The sequence below is a fragment of the Dasypus novemcinctus genome, chromosome 7 (assembly GCF_030445035.2).
Source record: "Dasypus novemcinctus isolate mDasNov1 chromosome 7, mDasNov1.1.hap2, whole genome shotgun sequence".
Lineage (NCBI taxonomy): Eukaryota > Metazoa > Chordata > Mammalia > Cingulata > Dasypodidae > Dasypus > Dasypus novemcinctus.
The window spans coordinates 119,058,139-119,082,173 of record NC_080679.1 but is presented as its reverse complement, the minus strand read 5'-3'; the positions used below and the strand labels follow the sequence as shown (position 1 = coordinate 119,082,173).

Below are 24,035 nucleotides of genomic sequence, written 5' to 3'. Positions count from 1 at the left end.
AACCTTTACAACTTGATAGCACAAAGATTAATCTTAATGTACACAAATTTAAAAAAATAAATAACTTGGAGGTTTGGGGCATCCCAAGATGGAATTCAGATGACAACAAAAGACTCTAACTATATTTAAAATGTATGCCATAACGTCACTGAAGGGAGTGGGGAGGGGGATAAAAAGGTGCTGATCTAAATAACTTCGGAAAGGGTTGGGAAGTTTAAGACCAAAGACAAATATAATTGGATATAACCACTGTACTTTAGCTGGTGAAGATGTTTCTCACGGGAATACAAGCTAGCAATTCTGAACCACTGAAAAGAAATAACTGATGGAACAAGTAAGTAGATGGATGGCGGATGGCAGCAACAAGATGCCTAACTATGCATATACCTCCTCAAGGAGATGAGCCCTAATTTTCTGCCCCTTAAGTATAGGTTGTGGTTAGCAACTTGTTGCCAAAAAGTACAGGATGGGGAGGGAGGAAAAGAAAAAAGAGTAGACTCACAGTAGAGAAACCTGATAGATACTGCCTCAAGCCAGGTGAGCCAAGTTACATCAATGACAAGCCATGTTGGTGGCACGTACCCTTGCCTTAATGTGATGAGAGTGGCACTTCACCTCCAAGGTTTTCTTCACCAAAACCTATAGCCCCAATATAACCATGAGAGAAACATCAGACAAACCCAAATTGAGGGACATTCTACAAAATACCTGACCAGTACTCCTCGAAACCATCAAGGTCATCTAAACACAGAGATTCTGAGAAATTGTCCAGAGGAGGCTGAGGAGTTATAATAACTAAATGTAAGGTGGGATCCTGGATGGGATTCTGCAAAAGGAAAAGGACAAAGCTAGTGAAATTGAATAAATAATGGAGTTGAGTTAATAGGAACATGACTGTTCTCCTTCCTTAGGTGGGAAAGGTGCTCCACAGTCAAGTCAGATGTTAACTCTAGAGGAAGCTGGGTATGGGGCATTGGGGAACTCTCTGCACTGCATTTGCAACTTTTCTGTAAATATGAAAGTACTCAAATAAAATTTTATTATAAAAGAAGGACATCACCTTGCAGTGTGGGATAATCTCCGGTTTGCTTTGTTCATTCTGCTCCCGCTGCTCCATGGCACGAGCACAGGCTGTTCCAGTTTGTTCTCAGTCATGTGGTGTTTAGGGTGAAACTCCCACACCCAAGTACTTCTCCCTTTGCATTCACAAGCAGGAGTCTCTCTCGAGGGCCCAGGCCTCAAGATCTGCTGCTTCCTCACCAGCACACCCGACCTCCACACAGCACACCTCTCCCTTCCTCTTTCCTCCCTCCTGTCTTTTTCTCTTCCCATTCTTCTTATGTCTGAATGCAGACATGAGTTATAGACTCTTTTAAAACAAATGTAGACTCTCTTTTATATCACTAATAGTTGTCATATTCAGAAGGTATCAGGAACTCTCAATATCCTGTTTCCATTATTCTCCAATCTACTGATAAGGAAACAGTTCCAGCGTGGTTATATAACTTGCCCAAGCCTATATGTGGCTTATAAGTATAGACGACTGACCAAAATGCAAAGCAAGCATTTTTCTCCCCATACACTGGTCCTCTGCACAGCAAGGCCTGGCTGTGTCTAGATCCTATTTCTTCAAGTGCGTAATGCAACATTATAAAGAATTTTACTACCTGACTTTTCAATGGGACCTTACCAGTGTTGGGAAGGAAGGCGTGTGTGGGAAAAGGGGAGGGTTGGTGGAGTGAGGCAAAGTAATCAAATCCTAAGTAAAGTCGACCTTGGAAGGATGCAACTATGGTAAACACAATTGTTCTTCCAGTGAACCCACAAGATCAGAAGAGAGTTAGAAGGCCTGGCTCTTCTCTCCCTCTTCATCCTCCCACCCAGATGGCTCAACAGGAACACCAAGTGTTGGCTGCTCACTCGGCAAATCCACAGGCGCTGAAGGAGTTCTCCGGCAGAAGTCCTCACAAAAGAAAGAGGCAGGCAGGCTCATTAAGTGTCCTCATCTGAGGCTGTGCCAACCTGGAGAAAAAAGATGTGCCTCCTAACTTCACCAGAGCTCACCTGCTGAAAATCCTAAGAAACCGAAATGCATAATGAGAACTCATTCAGATGAAGCTTTCAGCTGATGCCTTTCAAGAGATTGAATAAACTCTTTATGTTACAATCTGGCATGCGCTTTTAATATTAGCAACTACATATTTTATAGACTATTTGTTGCCAAACACTAAAACAAACATTAAGATGCTTTTGCCTTAACTGGTACTGTGTATGCTTCCAAAACAGTGGTATAAAAGCAGCATAAAACACATCATAATCGTGGAAATCATCTGCATTAAGGTGCATATTTGCCGTGAAAGTGGCAGTTATTTTTCACCTACAAACAATTATATCTCAATTACTTACTCTCTGTTGGGAATATTTCATCAAAAACTCTTGTTCAGTTGATATAAGGATACATTTTGTTTGGGGAGAAATATCTAATTTGGACTAATTAAAGGAGAGGTATTTTCAAATCATGAAAACCTGACTTCTATTTTTAAAACACAGCTTTATGAATTTCATATACAGAAAATAATACAAACTGAGCTACAAAATTTACAGTAGGAATAGAAGGAACTAAAAGAAAATTGGTCTTTAACAAATAAATAAAAGTAATATGCAGTGTTCAATATTTTCCATAAAATGAAAAACTTGAAAAAGTTTGTTTCTTGAATAATTTAAATTTATTTCTTGTGTTATGTTTAAATTTTGAGTTTGCTCAGTAGAACTATCCTTTTTCAACTATATAGTTATACTGCTGACATCCAAATAATCATATATTCAGAATTACTGTAGTCTAAACAAATGCACTTTTTGTGGGGGAAGGATCTAGTTATATCAGTTAATCATAAGTTATTTACAAAATGTCTATAGATTTTTAAAAGGCAATATTGTACCAAAATTTAAGAAAAGACTGAGGTTTACCATCACTGGATCTTTTTGTAAGTTTCCAAAAGATTTTTAAAAAACAACATAAAAATATGCTCTTAGAATTACAAAAAAATTAAGGAGTCATCTCAAATGTATTTGACTGCAACGGTATGATTTACAAAAGTATACTACTCCATTTGACACACTTTATTAAAATTATAGTACATGGTCTTGTACTACATGATATATAAAATGAAAGAACAATTATTAACATAAAGATTTTATAATAAAAATATATTGTAGGAATGGCAATGTCCTATGATAAACTAGATGGTTTTCCATTACTATTTAAGTTGCTTGTTACCATTTGAAGTATAATATAGCTTACTTTGAGGCCTCTTATAATAGCAGAAGAGATACTTCCCTTTGTAACTGGATCTTATTATGGCTACATCTTCCAGGTGGTTCTGACCCAGTCATTATCATGTGGCATGTAAACACATAAAGGTAACACTGAGTGATGTAAGCAGTGATTGGAGTATTACCAGCTTGAGTCCCTAAAACAAACCTGTCTTGGGATAATGCCTGGGTTACTGACTACATTCCCCAGGGTCCACGTCACATGCTTTATGACAACATCCAGACAGTATTTTGTTTTCAGCTAAAGGAAAAGGGTCACAGTAACTGCCAGACATACATAATGTAGGGAATGGCAGTGATTAAGAACCAAGTGCTTTCAGCATACATTCAACACACATTTATTAAGCTCCTTCTGTGCTACACTTCCCCTAACATTCCTATAATTTACTCAGTCAGTAAAGGTATCGTGTTGTTTATACTCGTCTCTAAGGTCTAGATTAAGAATATAATAAAAAATAAAATATTCCCTTATCCATTTACTAGAATTTTTTTTTCATATCCAAAGGATCAGACATTTGGTATAACTTTCAGTGACATTAACACTTCCTTTTCGAAAGTTCTCCCTTTTGTCCTTTGGAATCAGCAGTCAAACAAGATGGCATAAATTCCATTCAGAGTCAATAAATCCTGTTTTAATCTACTGTTATTATAGTGGGTTTATACTAATAGAGAGAAAAGTAAACCATATTTTTACATGTGTAATATATTGACTCTACTGCCTTATTACAGTAAGAATTTGCTTCTTACCAGAGTGATTTAGTACTCTAAAATTCATTTCAAGATATTTTTCCTTGCTCTTACTGTATCTTTCTTGATCTATACATTATAACACCCATTTTTTAAAAACTTGGAAATCATTATGAAACTAGACAAAACAACCTCCAAAATTGCATTTATTTTTATCAACGATATCTAATTCATAAAAGGCATGCAGTGCAGCCTCTAGGATTAAAAGAAGTAATAACAATGGAGCTGACTATTATTTACAGAGCATTATTTTAAATGCTTTACATGTAGCATCTCATTTAATTCTCATAACCCTCTAATATAGGTAACAGTATTGCCTTTCTTACAGATGAAGAAATGAGTTTCAGAAAGATTTTGAAAACTTTCCTTAGATAACATTGCTAAAAGTGGAAACTTGAAATAGGAATTCAAGCAGTTTGATTCCAAAGCACATATTCTTAACAATTATGCAATATTGCCATCTTGACATAGATGGTTTGTCTTTGGCTGACAAAATATACATGTGTCAAATTTTTAATTCTGTCTGCTTATATGAAAATGATAACTAGTACAGTCAACCTTTTTGTCTAACAAAGTCCATCTCAAGATGTAGAATTTCAGTTATCATAACATGCAGGAGCTGTGAGTTGTCAGGCTGAATTTCTCCTGCCTAGAGAGCTCATGTTCTATTCTGGAGAGTTAGAAATTCCTGGATTAACACAGGATTTGAGGATTTCCAAGCAAGATGCCATCAGGAAGAGAATTTAGATTTGAAAGAATGGGTGCAATTTGCTAAGGCTCTGGCAGGAAACAACTTGGGTAGAGAAGCTCAGGGCAACCTGGAAGAGTGAAATATGGAGGCAAGAAAGTGGCTCTTTCTGGAGAGAGACTTGGAGTGGATGATTAAACGGCCTTTTTGGGTCCCAGTCTCTATGTTTCTACTTTGCAGCTTAACAACCAATACTCTCTGCAGACTCAGCCTGGTCTTCTCCTTGAAAATGGGGGTGTTCAATAGGACATAAAAAATGTTGTTGAGCAGCTTCTGAATTACTATTGGTTCTCTCTTCTGTGAGTTCCAGCAGGCATAAAAGTATAATGTGGAAAATTTTACCTGTTATTTTTTCATTAGGAGCATTAAACATCATCAATATATAATAAAGATAGCCATGCTGCTTGTCCAGAGCAGGAGTAGGAGTGGAGATACAGGAGGGCCTGAAGTTCTACTTGTTTTGCATTTCCTTCAATACGCCTGAAACCTGAGGCTTTGCAAAACAGAGGGTAAAATTCCCTTGCACAGAAAAGACACAGGATAAAGAGGGTTAGGACTTCATTCCAAGTATCGGTTCTACCATGTGATTTGGGGACAGACTCCTAAATCACTAACAGAAATTCCTCCATCCATGATTCCTAGATGACAATTATTGAATCCTCTAAGGCCCACTGGCTGGCTCAACTGTTCTCAGTATCAGAAAGGACCAGGGATAGATGACTCCAGTGGCTCCCACTTTACAAAGCCACAGACCAGAAGCCGCCTCAAACACTTGTGGTCCCAGGACACCCTCACCTGCTGTAGTGGCTCCCATTGAGCTAGTGATTCTCAGTTGGGTAATTCTGCTCACCAGAGGAGATCTGGCAACGTCTGAACCACATTTTGTGGAAGATACTACTGGCACATAATGAGATGTGCCAAACATCCTAGAGTGCTCAGGGAAGACTCACACACACAAAGAATCCTCTGGTCCACAGTGTTGATAATGTCAAAGTTGAGAAACCCTGAGTTAAACCAAGTAAGGCCAAGTGGTAACAGGAAATCTTAAGTTTATTTGTTTGAACTGATAGTCTCAGGGGAAGATGCAACGCATTTTCAGTATTTGAGATCTCCTGAGCATTCAGACTAAGCTCAGCTTTTATTGATACCCCCAAGACTGTTCCCCTAAATCTCATTCTTGTTCTATCCCTGAAATTCATTTCAAACTTTTTTCCAAATACCCCTTAACCTGAAATTAGATGAGGCCTGGGTAGCTTCACTCTTAGTAACTGTTTTCTACATTTTCCCTTGGCTTTCTCTTACTATACCATCACTGACAGAATTTGAACTCTATAATCATAGCAGCCAGGAGCAGAGTGATATCTTTGGCCCACCTAGCCCTGGCTTTATATGTGCCCTTGGCTTATTGCACTCTATGGTCTCCAAAATGTAAGCGGTCTCCTCTTCCCTGATTTGCTGACCAGGAAAATTTCATCCCAATACTTTAAATACACTAAGTATTTTGTCCAGATAGTCACAACCATCCCCTTTATCAAACGTCCTTCCAAAATCAATTGCAATTTATAATACAATAGAGTGTATTACCTTATATAGTGTGATTATATATATACTTTATACGATAATATACACTATCAATATAACAAAATAGTGTATGAAACAATATAGCATATAATGTATAATACAATAAAGACACTTTTCTAAGTGTCTTTCCTAAAAAAATTGCAATTTATTATACAAGATAGGGTATAACAGAGTATAGTATATACAATACAATGAAGTGATACTTCTTTACATACTGCTATTGCGCTTATTGAAATGCAATGTATTTCCTTCTGCATTTCATATGTCTTAGCAATAATAATTACGCTGATTCTACAGGGTTGTAATTGATTTGCAGTAAGAAACTATCTAAAAATATTTTGCAAATATTTGCACTCTGTAAACATGTTTCTGTGTCGGTTGCTGTTGCTAATATTACCACTCTGATCATAGCTAGACCACATTGCTACAGATTCTTCTACCTGAGTTCCTAATATGAAATCACTAGTCCAAAGGGACTTACTACCACTCCTTATCCAGACCTTTGTGAACTTGTGCTTGCTTCTGATTGCCCTGTCTCTCCCAGACCTTAAGTTAACCTTTGAAATTAGCTTATAGTGTAATGTCCTACTTGACATTCACATCAGATAAACTTTCTGGACTCATTGAACCCTTGATTCACAATTCTGGTACTTCCAGATTAGGCCCATCTTATCTGTGCACAATCTCCATTAGTGATACATAAAGAAGACCTCACATGAAGGGATGACTATGAGAATGTGCAACTTTGCAAAGACACATCTGTCCACATATGATGACTGCCTAGAGGGCTAAATGCTTATACATTTTAGAAAGAAGTATCTTTAAGTTGAATGCTCTTATTTTCCATAGACAATATTATCCTGCAGTATAATAGAAATAGCATGAACTATGGAATCAAGGCTGGGCTAGGTAGGAGACCAGTTCTACTTCTTCTTAAGTGGGGTCACTAATCACTTAATATTTTTCCATAAAATGAGGATCATGTCTGCTCTGAAATATTAAAAGAGATGCAACATGCAAAGGGCTTGACTAAGAGCTGCTGTTTATTAAATGCTTGATTCCACCACTTTCCCTAGCGGGAATATGGTGAAAAATTAATTAATTCATGGATATGAAAGTTGCTAGCACCGAGTAGGGACTGAGAAGAATTTCCTCATTGTATGGAAAATTCCTATTCTTAAAAAAATTTCTCCATATTTGAAATCATGTTTAAAAACTTTCAGCTAAACACTAATGAAAGAGCAAAGCAATAAGCCAACTGCAGCTGGATTTCCATTTTTAAAACCCAACACTCATACTGTCACCAACACATACTCCATGCTCCTCCTATAAGCACACACACATGAAATGGGATAAGAAAACACTTAGAGAAAATCCAAGATAGTATTTGGCTTCCTTTCTTGTATTTATATTTTCTGCCAGAGAAAGAGCCACATGTCTGTATAAAGAATATTCCAGGGTAATATTATTTCCTTGGATGGCCTTCAATTACTAATTCATTCACTCAACAAGTCCTTTTGGAGCACTCGTTTCTTGTCCGATTCAGTGCTAGATACTAGTCACAAGGACAAGAAAGATAATGTTTTTAACTCAAGACACTTGTAGGCTTGTTGGGGGTGGGTTTGTAGTGGAAGGTGGGCGGGTAGGGAAGATGGGAAGGGAGAGAAGAAAAATGGGTAAATGTATAAAGGTAATAGTGGGTTACAAGTCCAATAAAGCACAAAGCAAGCAGTCTTAACTTTTCCCAGTGCTTCGAGTGATGAAACGAGGGCCAGGTCAAGCATCAGAGAGGAATTGGATTCTCAATGAACTGAATCAAAAATGATGAGTATTATCTACCACGAAGGCAAAAAAAGGAGGGTTGCAGAGGATTAGAGCATCAAAAGACCCTGAGCTACAGTAACTAGTTCCCGAGAACCAGTGGGAGCACTAGAGAGTCAAAAGAACACTAAAGTAAGAGGCAAGGAATCGAAGCTATCAGCTTGATGTTTGTAGGAAACGTATCTGGATTCAGATAGGATAGCCACCTATGACTGTTTGGGAAACCCTGGGAAAATCATCATGTCTTCAGTTATAATATAAGGATAATAATTCCCTCCTTGCTTTGTCACTGTAGGAATTAGAGGGAGCCATAAAATGAAAATATGGTGAGGGTGCTTAAACATGGTAGTGATGATTGCAATGCTGAGGATAATGGCAGTGATGGTGGTAGTGGTGGTACTGGTGATGTGACTTCCTCTGACCTGATGCTTTTATACATTCCACTGGCTGGGATGTCCTTTTCTCCCCTCAGGACTTCACTCAGCTTACTCTTGCTTGCCCATCAAGTCTCAATTCAAAGGTCATTCCAACCTACAAGATGGAATAAGGTGTCCCTTCTCTGATATCCCAAAGCACACTCTGTTTATCTGTATCATGGCAGTTTTCAAACTCTTGTAATTGATGACTTACTTTGCCATGACGCCCTCATTCATTCCAGCCCCATCTAGATTGTAAACTTCTCAATGATAGGGTACTTTGTCTCATGCCTTTTTGTAGATTGATATGCAAAGAATTGGACATAGAATCCAGAGAGGTCATTTGTAAATGAAAACCTTCTTCAACAAGGGTTCTGGCAGTGTTTATAACAAAGGTCTTCAAGAATATGAGTGTCTCACCTCATATCCAGTTGTGGTCTGCAGGATGACCACAACTTAGATGGGCAGAGCCATCAGAAAGGCATCTCTGAGCTAAAACCAGAAAGGCACTATAAGAAGTGCCAGGAAGGAGTCTCCAGGTTGTGAAAACTGCAAGAACAAAGGTCCTGGTGGGGCAAAGAGCTTGGTTGGATCAGAAACAGAAAGGAGGCCAGTTTGGCTAGACAGCAGTAAACAGTAAAGACAACAACATACAATAAGGTCAGAGGGAAGAAGAGGGGCCAGCCAATGAAGGCTCATCCTTGTATTTCCACCACTCAGCTCTTATCATTTTATATTACAATTATATTCATTTGTATGAAGGTAAGTTGATCATATTAAACATAACCCATTCTTGCTGGTATCAACACTTGTAAATAGGACATTTAGATGAAATTCTTTCAGTTATGGTGTGGCCGAGCTTTATCAGGATGGGCCTTAATCCTGTTACTGGAGGCCTTAGAGAGTAGGTCTCATAGGATAAAGACACAGGGAGAATCCAGAAGCTGAAAGTCAAAGAAACCCAGAAGAGAAAAAAGCTAGGAGAGGCTGCCATGTGCATTGTCATGTTACAGGAAAGTCAAGGACCAAGTATTACCAGCAGCAAGCCCCAGGGCACCAGTCTTCTGGGAAAAAGCAGCACCTTGATGACGGCTTGATTTTGGACTTCTAGCTTGAAAACCATAAGCCAATACAGCCTCATCGTTTAAGCCAAGCCATTGCATTGCATTCGTTTTAGCAGCTGGGAAACTAAAACAGGTATGGACTTGGGATTGCTTTCTAGAGCAACGTTAAACTTTTAACCAAGTGAGCAAAGTGATTAGAATAAGATGTTAAAACAGTCTCTGAGCTTGTGTACGGAAAATGGATTATAGTGAAACATCACGGGAGTCATGAGTCCAATGAAACCGTTGCCATAATTCAGGTGAGATTTGAGTGCATGTTGCATTTTGATGCTGGCAGGGGCTATGGGGAGAAGTGGGTAGTCATGAAATATGTTTAGGAAGTAGATTGGACAGGACTTGCTCAAGGACCAGATACATGGATTGAAGAGAAGGGAGAAAAAGATGGACTTTGTAGGCAAGAGAAGGCTGGGCAGCAAGGATCAAAAGTCCCATGTTAAGTTTCTCTTGTCTTTAAGACATCTGAGTGGCAGTGTCAAGTAAAAAGCAGCAGCTGAGAATAGAGGACAAGGTAGAGGTCTAAGTGGGCAACTATGGCTGTAGGTGTTCAGCATTTGATTATTCAATTCATGGGATCAAATGACATCACATCACACAGCCAGTCACAGAGTCCTGAGCCCCACAAAAGATACTGTGGATGTGATCCTGCATAGCCCATGTTCCCTTCCTAAGCATCCTTCCAACATATCTCTTTGGAATGAGCATACACCTCTCAATGAGGCATGCTCTCCCTTTTTACCACAGTTTAAAACGTCGGACATCTTACCCATATCTCTTCTTTTTGTTACCTTTTGGTGTTGGGAGGCATCTGGTGTCTCAATGCTCTTGAGTGTTTAAATAATCCAAGTCCCTCCAAGTACCAGAGAAGTCATGAGGGCAGGCCTTGAGCAACCTTTGTTTTGTAAAGAAGATCACCATTATTTTCCCTCATCTTCCCCACATAGAAAAGAGCTCAGTGACATGTAAAAATGAAAACACAGTGCAAAAATTGATTGTCTATTGAATCCCTTAATATCAAAAGAGGCAAGGCTGCCTGAATGAGATAACTCTGGGAACCTCTTATTTCCCCTTTTTGTTCAAAAGTGATAGTAGAAGTCTCTGCTGTGAGATCAGAGGAAAAGTTATATTTTAGTTTATTACATGTTCATAGAAATAGTGCCTAGGCAATGGCATTGCCTATTGTTCACATCATGGTGGACATTTCATGTCCATTGTAATCTAAAGTCTTTTCTACCGATCTCTGTGGTAGACATTTTTGGTTTTCTACTTCCAAAGCCATTCAATTCTCTGATTCTTTGGTCTTCTACTTCCAAAGCCATCCAATTCTTTGACTCTTTGGCTTTCTACTTCCAAAGCCAGCCAATTTCCAGATTCTTTCTTTCTCCTCTACTTTCTCCACTTAATCACACGCATCACTCAGCATATTGGATAAGTAGTTGGTATGGGATTTAATTCTAGTCAAGAGGAGTTGAGGTGAAATCTGTGAGGAGCCATTTCTTAAAAAGAAACCCAAAGGGAGAAATCCTTCTTCATTTACTGTCCTTTAGTCAGTTGTCACATCTGCAGGCCAAGTGTGGAAATACAGCAGCCACATAGTGACCATGATGGAAACTATTCTGAGAAAGACTAAGTGGAAGGGTGCAAAGAGTCTGAGTCCTGGATCATGCTATTTGGGCATGTGCTTAACTGATAGAACCAGGTGCTCTATCAAGAGACTTCTAGTTTTATGAAACGATCATTTTCTTATTCTTTAAGCCAGTTCCTTTAGAATCTTCTATTATTTTCTGCTAAAAGGATCTCAACTAATAAATCTGCGTTTATAAAACTTACCCCATACCTCAAAGGACCATAATCATTTGGAAGGAGATGGGGCAGGGAGAAAAGAAACCATGGTAGCTATGCCAAGTATTGTTAATCATGAGACCATCCTGTTTGATGGTAATAAATAAAGTGCGGTTCCTGTTTAATAGGAAGCATGGGGCAAGTCTCACCTCACACACTTCCCTTTCTAATGCTCCTCTTTCTTGTCTGAAAAATGAAGAGTCTAGTCAAAGCTATCTTGGAGAAACGTCTAAAAGGAAATGGCTGTAAATCAGAAGGACATCGAACACATTTTAATCTTTCCTATCTCCTCTGGAAAATGGTATAAGCCATTGACGGAGACCCTTGGAACAGATTTTTCTTGATTAAAGACAACATATGGGTTATATAATTAGGAGACTGTGAAGGGAAGCACTCTCACAACTTTAATGCCTGAAATTTTCAGGTATTCTTTATGTTTAAATCTAATACTATTTACAGAGATAAGTCATGTGCCAGTATGTATGGCTATAAAGACTAATCTGCAACCAATATCCAGGAAAAGGGCTATCAGTGTATCATCTTCAAATATGAAAGAGGTAATTATGTTACAGACAAATGATTGACATTAGCCAAAGAGGATGCTTTTCAATTAAAAAGTTAACACTAAACTAAAACCTTTAAAGACCAACTGTTATTAGCAATTAAGAAAGTGGGTGGTAACTTTCTAAATTAAGCTAATGAACAAACCTTTTGTTCTTATTAAAAATTACTCTAAGTGAAGCCTGTCTGAATATTAATATCTTTTATTTGCATTATGCTTTTGACTTTTGAAGAAACATCACCTGAAAGATGACCCAGGATTGTGTTACCAACTCCACTTTCTACCTGATGAGCCTCAGGAAGGTTTCCCAAGGTCAAAGGGCTGGGCCCAGAATTTTGAATTCACCTTCTTGTCTTTGCACTACTTACCCTTAAGCTTTGCCTTCAGAGTACAGTCAAATTCTGAAGGATAAAGTTCAGGCCTCATATGGCTGAACCTTCATAACCACTTGCACTTTAAAATCTAGTTAGTTGCAATTAAATGTTTCCATGGCACGTGTGCTAATTTGTTTCTTCATCCTTCATCTTTTACGTGCATTTTTTTCTGTGTCTGTAATATACTATTCCTTATTTTCTTAACCAGTCTATCACCCATGTAGGGTTCTGGTTTGGGCTTTGTGAATGTCCCATAAAGCCTTCTATTTCCTCCACATAGCACTTATCACTTTATATTGTAATTGTCTTCATTTATATCCTAGAATGAGCATCTTGAAAACAAGAGGTATCAGCCTACTCATGTCTGAATCCCTTTCACTAAAAGTTAAATGACAAACAATGGGAGAGTACATCAAGCATTCTATCCATTAAAATATGCTCCTCACTGGTCAACTAAAGTCACTACTTCTGGAGTCTGTACCTTCATTTTATTTTTATTTCCTTCAGAGAATATACATAAATGAAAAATCTTGTCATAGTTGCCCTTCCTAGATGAAGAATATCTGTCCTGCACAGAATCCTTGCCCTAGTATCTTTCACTGTCTAAAAAAACTACTCAAGGAGAGTTCATCTATTAAATACAATAAGCACTTTCGAACTATTTATTTTCCATTAAAAGAAAGTGTAGCCCATTTTTCTTAGGGCAAAATCCTGGAAACCGGAGTTGTGAGAAGTAATATTTTTGAATGCAGCAGCCATGAGTCATGTTGGAAATTAAGGTTTCTGGTGAGAAAGAGCCTCGCTGAAGCACCAGAGCTAATAGTGACCTTCCAAAGCCCCATTCATTAAGATCGGCAAGGACTTTTGTCTGCTGTTTTTAACCCACGCTCCAAAACAAAGGGACAGAGGTTGTCTCTGGAAGCAAAGCTTTTCTCAACAGCAATGTAGAAAAACAAACTTAACAGCAAAACCCATATTTACTTACAGGAACCACTCATCCTCCAGAGGATTAGCATATCTGCTGTCACAAACCCAGAGGCCTTTTCGTTGTTTCTTCAAATGCTGTTTACATATTTTAAAGTGAAAAGTTTAGTTCTGCTTAAGTCAAGGCGGAACATATATGTTTCTGAACTCAAAAGTCATATTCCATCTCTTGAGAAGACAAACGAGTTTAAGTCCTTCTTTGACCATTCTTGCTTTCCGAGAATATTAACTGAGGGCCTGCTATGCACCAGATATTGGGCAAGGCACTGGAATTGTTAAAAGTAATAGACGGAATCCCTGCCCTTAAAGAGCTAGTGGAGAGACTTACGTAGAAACAAATAATTACGGGAAACGGACTTTTGCCCAGTGGTTAGGGCGTCCGTCTACCATATGGGAGGTCCGCGGTTCAAACCCCGGGCCTCCTTGACCCGTGTGGAGCTGGCCATGCGCAGTGCTGATGCGCGCAAGGCGTGCCGTGCCACGCAAGGGTGTCCCCGCGTGGGGGAGCCCCACGCTCAAGGAGTGCGCCCATAAGGAGAGCCGCCCAGCGTGAAAAAGAAAGAGCAGCCTGCCCAGGAATGGCGCCGCCCACACTTCCTGTGCCGCTGACGACAACAGAAGCGGACAAAGAAAAAGACGCAGCAAATAGACACCAAGAACAGACAACCAGGGGAGGGGGGGGAATTAAATAAATAAATAAATCTTTAAAAAAAAAAAAAAGAAACAAATAATTATAACATAGAAGAGTAACTGTTATTAAGGAGATACACAGAAGATTATTTGGTGAGAACATCACTGTCTGCCTAGAGAAGTCTGAAAGCTTCCACCAAGAAAGTGCTGCATGAAATTTAATATAAGAATAAAACAGGAGTCCTTAACCAGAGTTCCACGGACCCAAAGAATCCAGGGGGTTGGTGAGCTTGAATTAAAAATTCAAAAAAATGTTATTCTTATGGGGACATGTTGGTATGGGTGTGATTTATATATTAAATGATCCACAGTCTAGTGTGGACTTAGTATGATTTTTATTTTGATTTAGCATGTTCCAAGTGCAGTGGATCACTGCCTGCAAAAAGGTTGGTAAGGATCGCAGAGATGGTTTTATGACACCATGGGAAAACTCAAATTTCTAATGTTTGCCTAAAATGACCATTTGAACAGATGTTGAACCGTGTTAGGTTACCAGGTATTGAAATTATGGGAAAGTTGTAAAATGTAATTTTGAATCATCCTAAAATTTAAAGACTTGCTGGTAGTGAGTGTCATGAAACTACCTGTCACTACATTCTGAGAAGGGGTCCGTGGTTTTCACCTGACTGGCAAAGGGATCTGTGGAACAAAAAAGGTTGAGAACCCTGGAATAGAAGTTTTCTAGGAGGACCATTGTGTGGGCAGAGGGAACACTGAGCCCGAAGGCATTGAGGCCGTAGGAAGTCTATATCCATACCTTGATAAAAGCTCTTCTCAATTCAGCCACCTGTACCATTGGTGCAATGACCCCAGTTATCTTCCTTTCTAGTATCATAGCCTTGGGATGAGTAATTACACTTTTTATTGAATTAATCAGTTCTTTAGATGCCATTTAAACTCAATCACCTTCTTCCCCTACCTTTCTGGTATAGGTCCATGATGAAACCTTGCATATGTTACTACAATATTAGAAGATACTTTTAGTTCCCTGGTGGCTTCAAAATGAGTTTTATCATGATTATAGTTAATAATAATTGCAAATAAAATCCTCAGCTTTTATGTCATAAAATTGATTCTTACTATACACCTCTCTATGAAAATGTCATATCCTTAAAAATTGCTGCTAGGACAAATTATATTTCAAAGCACTTACATAGCATTTTTGTTTGGGGAGATAATTTTAGTTTATTGCCCTTCTGTTAGTGGGAAGAAAAGCCTTAACAGGGTTAATTGCTTTCCCCAATGCCACATGATTCACTGTGGTAGCAACAGTGTGAGAATTCAAGCAAAGGATGCATCTCCAAAGTAGAAGGCCAAAAGGCCACCCAATCTGCTTTACACTCCATTTTCTGCCAATAGGGGAATCTGTGTGCATTTGATTTTTCTTCCCATTGGTAACTGTAAAAACAGACCAAAAAAAAAAAAACAAAAAAAACAAAAACAGAGTTCTATGAAGGATTTCAAATAAATAAGCTTTTTCAGAAGGTATACATCCTTTATTTTGAGTCTCATCACCCAGCATAAATCCAGTTCTGTTTATGTAACATCATGCCGGCTCTATCCGTGGGAAATCAGGTTTGTTAATGATGATTAATTTTGTTCCAGTTATGGTGTATTGTTGCCAATTATATCCTGCCAACCTGGCATATATCCAAGGGCTAAAGAACATTCATAAAGTAAAAGAAAAAGGTTATGGTGCTATTCCTACCTGCTGAAGTTTTGCCAGGTTCTAGATGAAGCTGGCAAGAAGGGAGACACTGTCTCAGCACACTTTCTGCTTTGTGTAACTATATGGCTCTCCTTAGATTCCAAATGGTGTTGATTACCCAATGGCCCCAAACCAAGGTCAGAGAACAAAACCACTGAAAGCAAACCAAAATGTCAATACACTTCTTTGAAAACTTTGCTATGAATTTAAAGCACAGAGTATCACTTCCAATCTGGCTACCTGTTGAGCAAGGTCTGAGAAAATTAATTTAGCTTATCTAAATGACCTTACCTGTCATTGAATAATCAACAAATATATATTCAAGGACCATTATGTGGAGGGCTTTGTGTCAAGTAAACCCTATGAAGTACGAAAGAGATGGACCTAGTGAGATCTTGGCTCTCACGTATTTTATGTTTTAATGATCCTAAATAACATTCTGATATTGTTCAGAGTCCATCTACCATGCTCAAACACAAACAGAAATTCTTCTAAGCAGTTCACAGCCTATTTTTGTAGTCAATGGTTCTGAAGTTTTAATGTGAATTAGAATCACCTGAAGGACTTATTACCTATGACTACTGAGTCACTCTCTCCCCCAGAGTTCTGTCCCAATAGGTCAGGGGTGGACCCCATAATTTGCATTTCTAATACATTCTCCCCTGTTGTTGTTGATCCTACTGTCCCACCCTCTGAGAACCACTGCTTTTGCTTATTGATCCTATATTCTTTTGTGGAACCATAATATCATTCCAGTGACCATCAGTGGTTTGTCATAACAAATTTATCCTCAAGAACATCTTCACTAACTGACCAAACCATGAGTTTCTAGGAAATCATTAACACCATATTTTTTTATTTTTCAAGGTTCAAGCAAAGTAATATTACATATTTTCTAAAATATTTTAAAATTTATCTCAAAAATATATGAGAATACACCTTAAAAGGTAGAGTTGAAATGCAAACACTATTTATGTCCAATAAAATTAACCCATTTTATTAGGCAAAAAAGCAGTAGAATGCACAGCTGGGCACTTATTATGAAATTTGTCAATCTTCATAAGAATAAAAAAGAACAATACTTCCTTTAGAAAAAGCTGACTTTATAGTCATTTGAAACACAACTGTCCCATAATATTTTAAAGTTTAAATGCTTGACCATAAATGCAAATTGTAAATGACTACTAACTTGTCATCAGCACAATGACTAACTTGTGATCTTATCCATGTTTATCCCAGGCTGTGATTTTTCCCTAAGCATATGAGAAATAATTAAAAAGATGTAGACCATTTGTAAGAGAGAGAAAAATATTCTTACAGGTGCAACATTCTTCATTCCCAATTTTTCATAAACCTTCCATTTTAGCTTCCTCAAATATCGCCACTTTGAAAAATGGCCCATTCTTTTAATGCTGAAGGAAAATCTGTATTTTGCCAAATGAAATGGTACAATTCACTGAATACCAATGATAACTCTTTCTTCAGTGTTTCTGAGTCTGTGTTGAGATCATAATTTAATAAGTTTTCGTCTATTTTCCTTATGACTAAAGTCGGTAGGATTAGGATCAAGAAGAATCTCTAAGACAAAGAATAGTGCAGAAGTAGGTTATAATCTTTGCAGTTAGAATTCTGTATACTAGTGAAATTTAGGGGATCTTATATTTTGCACATTGTGATGACAAAGAGACAAAGAGATGGCTTTTTTCTTCCATTCTCTTCACTTTTTAAAAATATTTTTACATATGTAATTTGGATATTTATTTATGAAATATTCTTCTGAACTAAATTGCAACACCAGCTCAAGTACCATGGGAAGTACCATGTGGATGCAGTGCCCATCCTTTAGGTCAAAGGGGTGGAATTAACAACCAATGAGATGTTGATTACTGCAATTCCATGCCAGTCTCCCCATCCAACTCATCACAATGTCGCACTCCAGAATACCAATTTGCTGAGGACAGAAATCATTTCTTAACTACCACACACAGATTTTGCAAGAATCCTTGTGACAAGATAAAATTTCATTCTCTTTCACCCTCTTACTTCATGTCCTGTTTCCTTTGCCTCTGGTTTGAATGGTGCTGTGGGTTAGACATAAACAGGGAGAAAAGTCTTTATGAGCATAATAACATCAATATTACAGCATAAAAGGCAATCCACATTATCATTAAAAGGACTAGTCTGCTCATAGACGTTCTACTCTGAAGACAGTGAAAATACTAGACTCATTAAAGTATGCCTTGTAATAACTTGCAGCTCACCTAGCAGGGTTATGTAGAAAGAAAGTAGAACATTTAGACCTTGGAACTGTCTTCTACATGGAACTTGGAACATGGGTGCACAGGCTGAGGTAGAATAAACCTGGCAGGTCTTGAAAGGGAGAAGAGAAAGAGGGAGACTTGTGTGAAAAGGAAGAATTGGATATACAGTGAACCGTATATGGATAAATGGTTACTAGCTGCGAAAGTAAAGAAACACTGCATATGATATTTTGGAGTTTTCAAAAAAAATATGTAATTCCTGATCAGCCTATGCCCAAACAATTCACTCACAACTTCCAACTTGATAAATGATGGAGGATTTCTTCTGCTGCCCTTGGGTACACATAGATGCCAGACATATTAAAATTTGAAAGAAATAAAAATCTCTGCATACTTTGAAGCTAAGTTCTAATTTTGCAATTACACGCACATACACACAAATTCCACTAGAAAATAAAGAGCAAACCAAATCCATAGATTTGACTGGAAGGTCTAATTTATTTTGAGTGTAGCCAGGGTAAGTTAAGACTGTAAAGAATAAAAACTTGTTGCTCAAGGTGAGAGAAATACTTCAGAAATCAAGTTTACAATAATTCCAATATTAGATCTGTGTTTAGTATTCCCAGTTAGTCACTAAAACTTTACATTACATATCTCAGGATGAAAGAGCCTTTTTTAAATATAGCTGCCACCCTGACGGTAAGAATTACAATCATTTCAGGAAAAGCATTACCGCTTTACAAGCCCTGAAATGCAAGACGGTTTTATGAGTATATTGCGTTCAACATTTCTGCCAAAGTGATCTGAGAACCTGCCTAGCTCCTTCATTTGACTTCCTCTACTGGGTTCACTCTTTCAAGCTCTGGCTATAGAAACATACCTGCCAAAGAACATCAGGAAAAATGTGTTAGGGACTGGTTGAGCAGAAGAATGGCCAGAATGAAAATTAACAAATACCAAACTACCCAAATGATGTTTAATGTTGACCATCTTATTCCATATTATTTTCCCAATCTCTCATTCTCCAACTCTTCCATCACCTTCACCACAAATAGCCTTCATTGGTAAAAGTTTCTGAATTTGACCTACTGCAGACTTCATCACTTTTTTTTTAATTTATACTTTTTCTATTAAAAAAAAAAAAAACAACCAAAAACCTAACTAATTGGGAGCCAGCAATCCTCTCAAGAGAGACCATTCCCTCCCTTTGGGAACATCAGGTCTCCCCAGGATGTGGGAGCACCTTCACACTCATTGTATGGGTCTCCACCCAATGATATAACACACTATGACAAAATGAGCACTCACATACTCCCTAGAAGCTTGTCCCTATACCAGATGCCCCCACTTAAGCACCTTAAACACGTGATCCTTCCTTATTGTATTTTCTAAAGAGTTTTCTCAACAGTATCGTTTCCACCATATATCTCACATTCTCCCATATTCGATGGTTCCCCCAAGCCCTCCCCCCAATTCCTTGGGTCATCTGACCCATCCTCCCAACCCCAGGCCCCCTCAAGCCCATAATTTTTTAAACTTGAAATAAGGGGTCGATGTGGAAATACCTGTTCTTTCTCCTCCTGCATCTTTTTAACCTTCATACCTACTTTTTAATCTACACAATTCATTTTTGCTCATTACTATTGCATTCTTTTCAGTGGTAGAGTATTGGGAGAAGGAATAACCAGCATTTACTAAACTGACAATGGGGGGAAATTCCCTAGAGGTTTACTACAACGAGCTATGGAAGAAGAGGGGAAATTCCTTAGAGATTTCAGAATTTCTGAAATGGAGCAATTTACAAGTTATTAAGTGTCTGAGTATTTCCAGAGTCTCAAAGTGGGTCATTTATCATTATCTTCAGGCTAACCAGATTCCATAAGGGGATTGTATTTAAAATATTCAGGTATAATAACTTTAAGCGTCAGAGAAAAATTAAGTCTAAACACCTATGCTTTAAGCAAAATAAGATTGCAAAAGTTCTAAGAGTCTTTTGAATTTCAATATCTCATAGCTTTCCCAAAACCTCTCATCCTAGAGGTTTTCCTTAGATTGTTACTGCATTTTGTTCACAGGCTAATGCATTAGCTAAATATAGATAGCCATTTTTAGTTTTTAAATTCCAAAAGCCATAAATGTTTTATAATTGAGCACATAATTTGAAGTAAGATATCTTTTCCACTCATCCCTTTTTAGTGTTGTAAATTGGAAAATACTCAAGTAATCACTCCCTTAATAGTTCAATGCTTGCAATTGTATATACTTTTTTACATCACAATACTCTTTTGCTCCCCAGAGCAATATCAAGGGGAGGGAACCAAATAACTTAATTTGTGCAATTAACCAAATCACCCACAGCTTTGATTCAAGGTTCCTTCATTAAGTCATTAATATAATACTTGCTAAGTGGTGGGGTGTCCAATTATTATGATGCCTTTCATTTCAATGCAATGGCTTCAGTTAAAATGAAAAACCAGCATCTGCAAGATCAGCAAGATGATGCAAAATTCTTACATTAGAAACATTTTTTTTTCTGTCTCCACAATTTAAGGTCAGTCAATGCCAGATCATCAATAAGGGAAGTGATTTTAAGTCCCACAAAGTAAACATTCATTTGTGCTTGTCCAATAAAGAAAAGGGCAAATAAAATACTTGATTCCTGTGACCCCAAACACTTAAACAGAAAGCCACTGGTCATTTTATGGTTCTTTAAATATGCTCAGCGATAGATAGCCAGTTTGCAATTCTACACCACTTTAGGCTATAACATATTCCCCATGGTAGCTTATATATCACCATGTGGAGTACTGTATATTAACTGTTCTGGAATTTGTCAGGTAGTGATAAGCTTATATAATTGAAGTAGGTGGGAACCTGACATGCAAAGAAAATCTTAAATCCTAAAGCTCAGCATTTTATTTATAAACTTAGACACAGTACAGAAAATCCTATCCTGAAAAAGATTCTGTTTTTGCCTTTAGAGATTATGTAAATTATCTGAATTTTGGTTCTGCATGATCATATTTAAAAGTAGCTTCAGTTAGCTCCATATGTTTACATATGTTGGGAATTTAAATATTCATCATTTGATAATCATGTAGACCCCATCGCTTTTTAAAATAACTACTGATAAATGGAGGAAAAATGTTCAATTTCTGGTCTATTTATCACTGAAAGCCTCTGGCAAAGGGCAGATAAGTTCACAAGAAAGAAATTGATTGCTTAAAAATGATATTCCTTTTGTAATTACAGTCTGTTCAGTAACATCAAAGACCTGGGTTATAAATTTAAAAGTTATGTAAAATAATAAAAAAGATAAAACTAAAAAGTCATATAAATCATAAAAGCCATTCTTTTCAAATATTGGCATCTTAGTAAAAGATATGCACCTATACATGAGTGAGAGATTATTGTAACTAAAGATGACAATCCACCAGGTTATCAGGATTTTCCTTAAAAGAGTTGCAAGGGGACTCATCATTTTCCCCAAGAAGAAAGGTATCCAGATATAATGCAGATAAGCATGAAGATAGAATAACGCTTCCTTGGAAGTCTGGTCATTTTCACCTCTCCTTGTATTAATACATAAGAACATCCCAAATTAGAGCAAAGAGAATGATATAAACATTACTTAAAACTAAACAGAACCTTGCAATTCCGAGCTGTTTTCCTTTCTTTTGACCATAAGCTGTCAGAATTGCCTCAAATTTCAAACAAGCAGCACCTGAACTAAAGAGTGTCTCCAATTACTTCACTAGTTTTGAGATATATGGTGGCATACATAAGACATGTGTTTTCATAAATCTGTCATCTTTCCTGTTCTTTCACTATAGTCATTTTAATATAACTACTATTTCAATGCTCACAACAAAGGCTGTACTTTTCTTTGGAAAGAGTGTGAAATCCCAAATCCATATAACAATAAAATATTGTTATCAAATTATTAGCCAATGTAATATTATTATCAGCAGTTTGCAAATGCTTCAATGTTTAAATCCAGGAAACTGATATGGATTAGAAACTTGTAGATAACAAAACTTTCTTCCTGAATTATAGTACTGATAAATTCTCATTCAAAATAGCAAAAGTCATCAGGATAAAAGAATTATTCAGCAGAAACATCTTTCTCCAGGTTATAATCACATGCAAGTGGAACCACTTTACTCAGAGCCAACTTTCAATTCAAACTCAAACCGCGTAGGTATCTCCACTGGAAGTGCCCTAGCACACCAATTCCCACGAGTTAGGTAGATAAATCAAGATACATTTACAGAAGCAGAGGGAAGAGGCAAAGCCTGGGTCCTACCTTGAGTGTTTTCGAGGGCTGACACTTGATGTGATGGGAAACGCTGGCAGTTTGGTTCATGTTTCAGGACCCTGGACAGTGCACGATCCTAGGCGATGTTCCTGAACAGCTACAGATCAAGACTTCTCTATCGGACTTCAGCAGGGGCTGCTGCTGCTGCTACTGCTGCTGCTGCTGCTGCTTCCTCGATCCGGAGGCAGAAACACTAACAGATCGGAGGGATATATATCTCACTTAGCCCTAAATAATGCATTCACTTGGTTCATCATTCTCAAAGCTCTTGGCAATATGGAATAGCAAGCTATAGGCTGTTTCAATTCACTTGCACTGTACATTTTCAGTACTGAGATATGACAGCTCCACAGTACAGCCAATGATCTTGGCTTTCATTCTCCTTTCAAAGGCACAGATACCAGAAAACACACAGAAATCAATTGCAGTCCCACGGTTAAAGGGGTACTCTCAACTACCGTGGTCTGCCCACTTTATACTTTTTAAGTGCAAAAGAATGTTTCACGCGTGCATATATCCTCTCCACTCCCTTTCTGGATATTTTACCATAATTCAATCTTTGTTCTGCAATTAAACTTTATTCCTTCCTGGATAGTGCTTTCAATCAAAACACCAGGAATGCTGGGAAAGGACCTGTTGGTGGTTTTATGATCACAGGTTTTTTCACATCTGCATGGTGAAGGGTTGGCGTGCCCTATGGATATTCAAGAAAGTCTGCAGTGGCAGCCAGTTCACAGACTGATATTTCTGTAATCTGGGAGAAGGCTTCAAGTATATGAAAAGGGTTCGATCACAAATACTAGTTATTGCACATTGCACCAAAAGAAAAATGTTTTTTTAAAAAAATAAAAGCTAATCATCTTTTCCCTTGAGACCATATGTTTGGACTGCTGGGGACAAACTAGTTCTTACTATATATCAGTACAACTTCTTAAATAGCCATCTCTCTGCCCCAAATGGCATTATAGGTAAAACTGTGTCAAAAAAAACCTTTATCAGCAAGATTTTCTCAGAGTCAGCAGTCCCCACTGTTGCATCAGTACCCACCAGAGTGACCATACCCTACTTGAAGATAAGAAGTCCAACAGGCTGGACTAAATGGAGAGTGGTATTGCATAATGTTTATCATAAAGTATTGGATTCAGCCTAGGCTCAGCGTGTATTTCTCATGTATTTTTGAAGTCCAACTTATTTTACTCACCAGAAATATTTCCTCCTGGTGAAATGCCAAGTTTTATAAGGTTAAATTTCATGATGCTTTCAGGAAGCTTTATGAGTGGGCCAAAAATATTACAGATAAACTTTAGTATGAGAAGGAATAAACTAATGAGCTTGATGAAATAATTAAATTTATACTTTTTTCATGTTTCAAGTTCTGAAACAGAAAAGGGATCTAAACATTTTGGCAAAGTTGTCTCTCAATGTGTAAGAATGACTAGGCTTCAGAGCATTATAACTGGAGCAACAAAGTGGAGGGTAAAGATTAGACAGTACCAAGATAAGACAGTCTGAAGTCAGAGGGTTAGTGG

General features: G+C 37.8%; 1 protein-coding gene across 1 annotated transcript in view; it reads right to left on the bottom strand.

Annotated features, from left to right (window-relative positions):
* The window catches only part of DPP10 (dipeptidyl peptidase like 10), a 1,447,377-nt gene extending 1,424,292 nt beyond the window's left edge, over positions 1-23,085 (bottom strand). Inside the window, exon 1 of the mRNA XM_058301104.2 lies at positions 22,495-23,085. Coding sequence (XP_058157087.1) covers positions 22,495-22,554 — 60 coding nt within the window. The 5' untranslated portion in view covers positions 22,555-23,085. The remainder of the gene's footprint in view (positions 1-22,494) is intronic.
* Between the last annotated feature and the right edge of the window lie 950 nt (positions 23,086-24,035).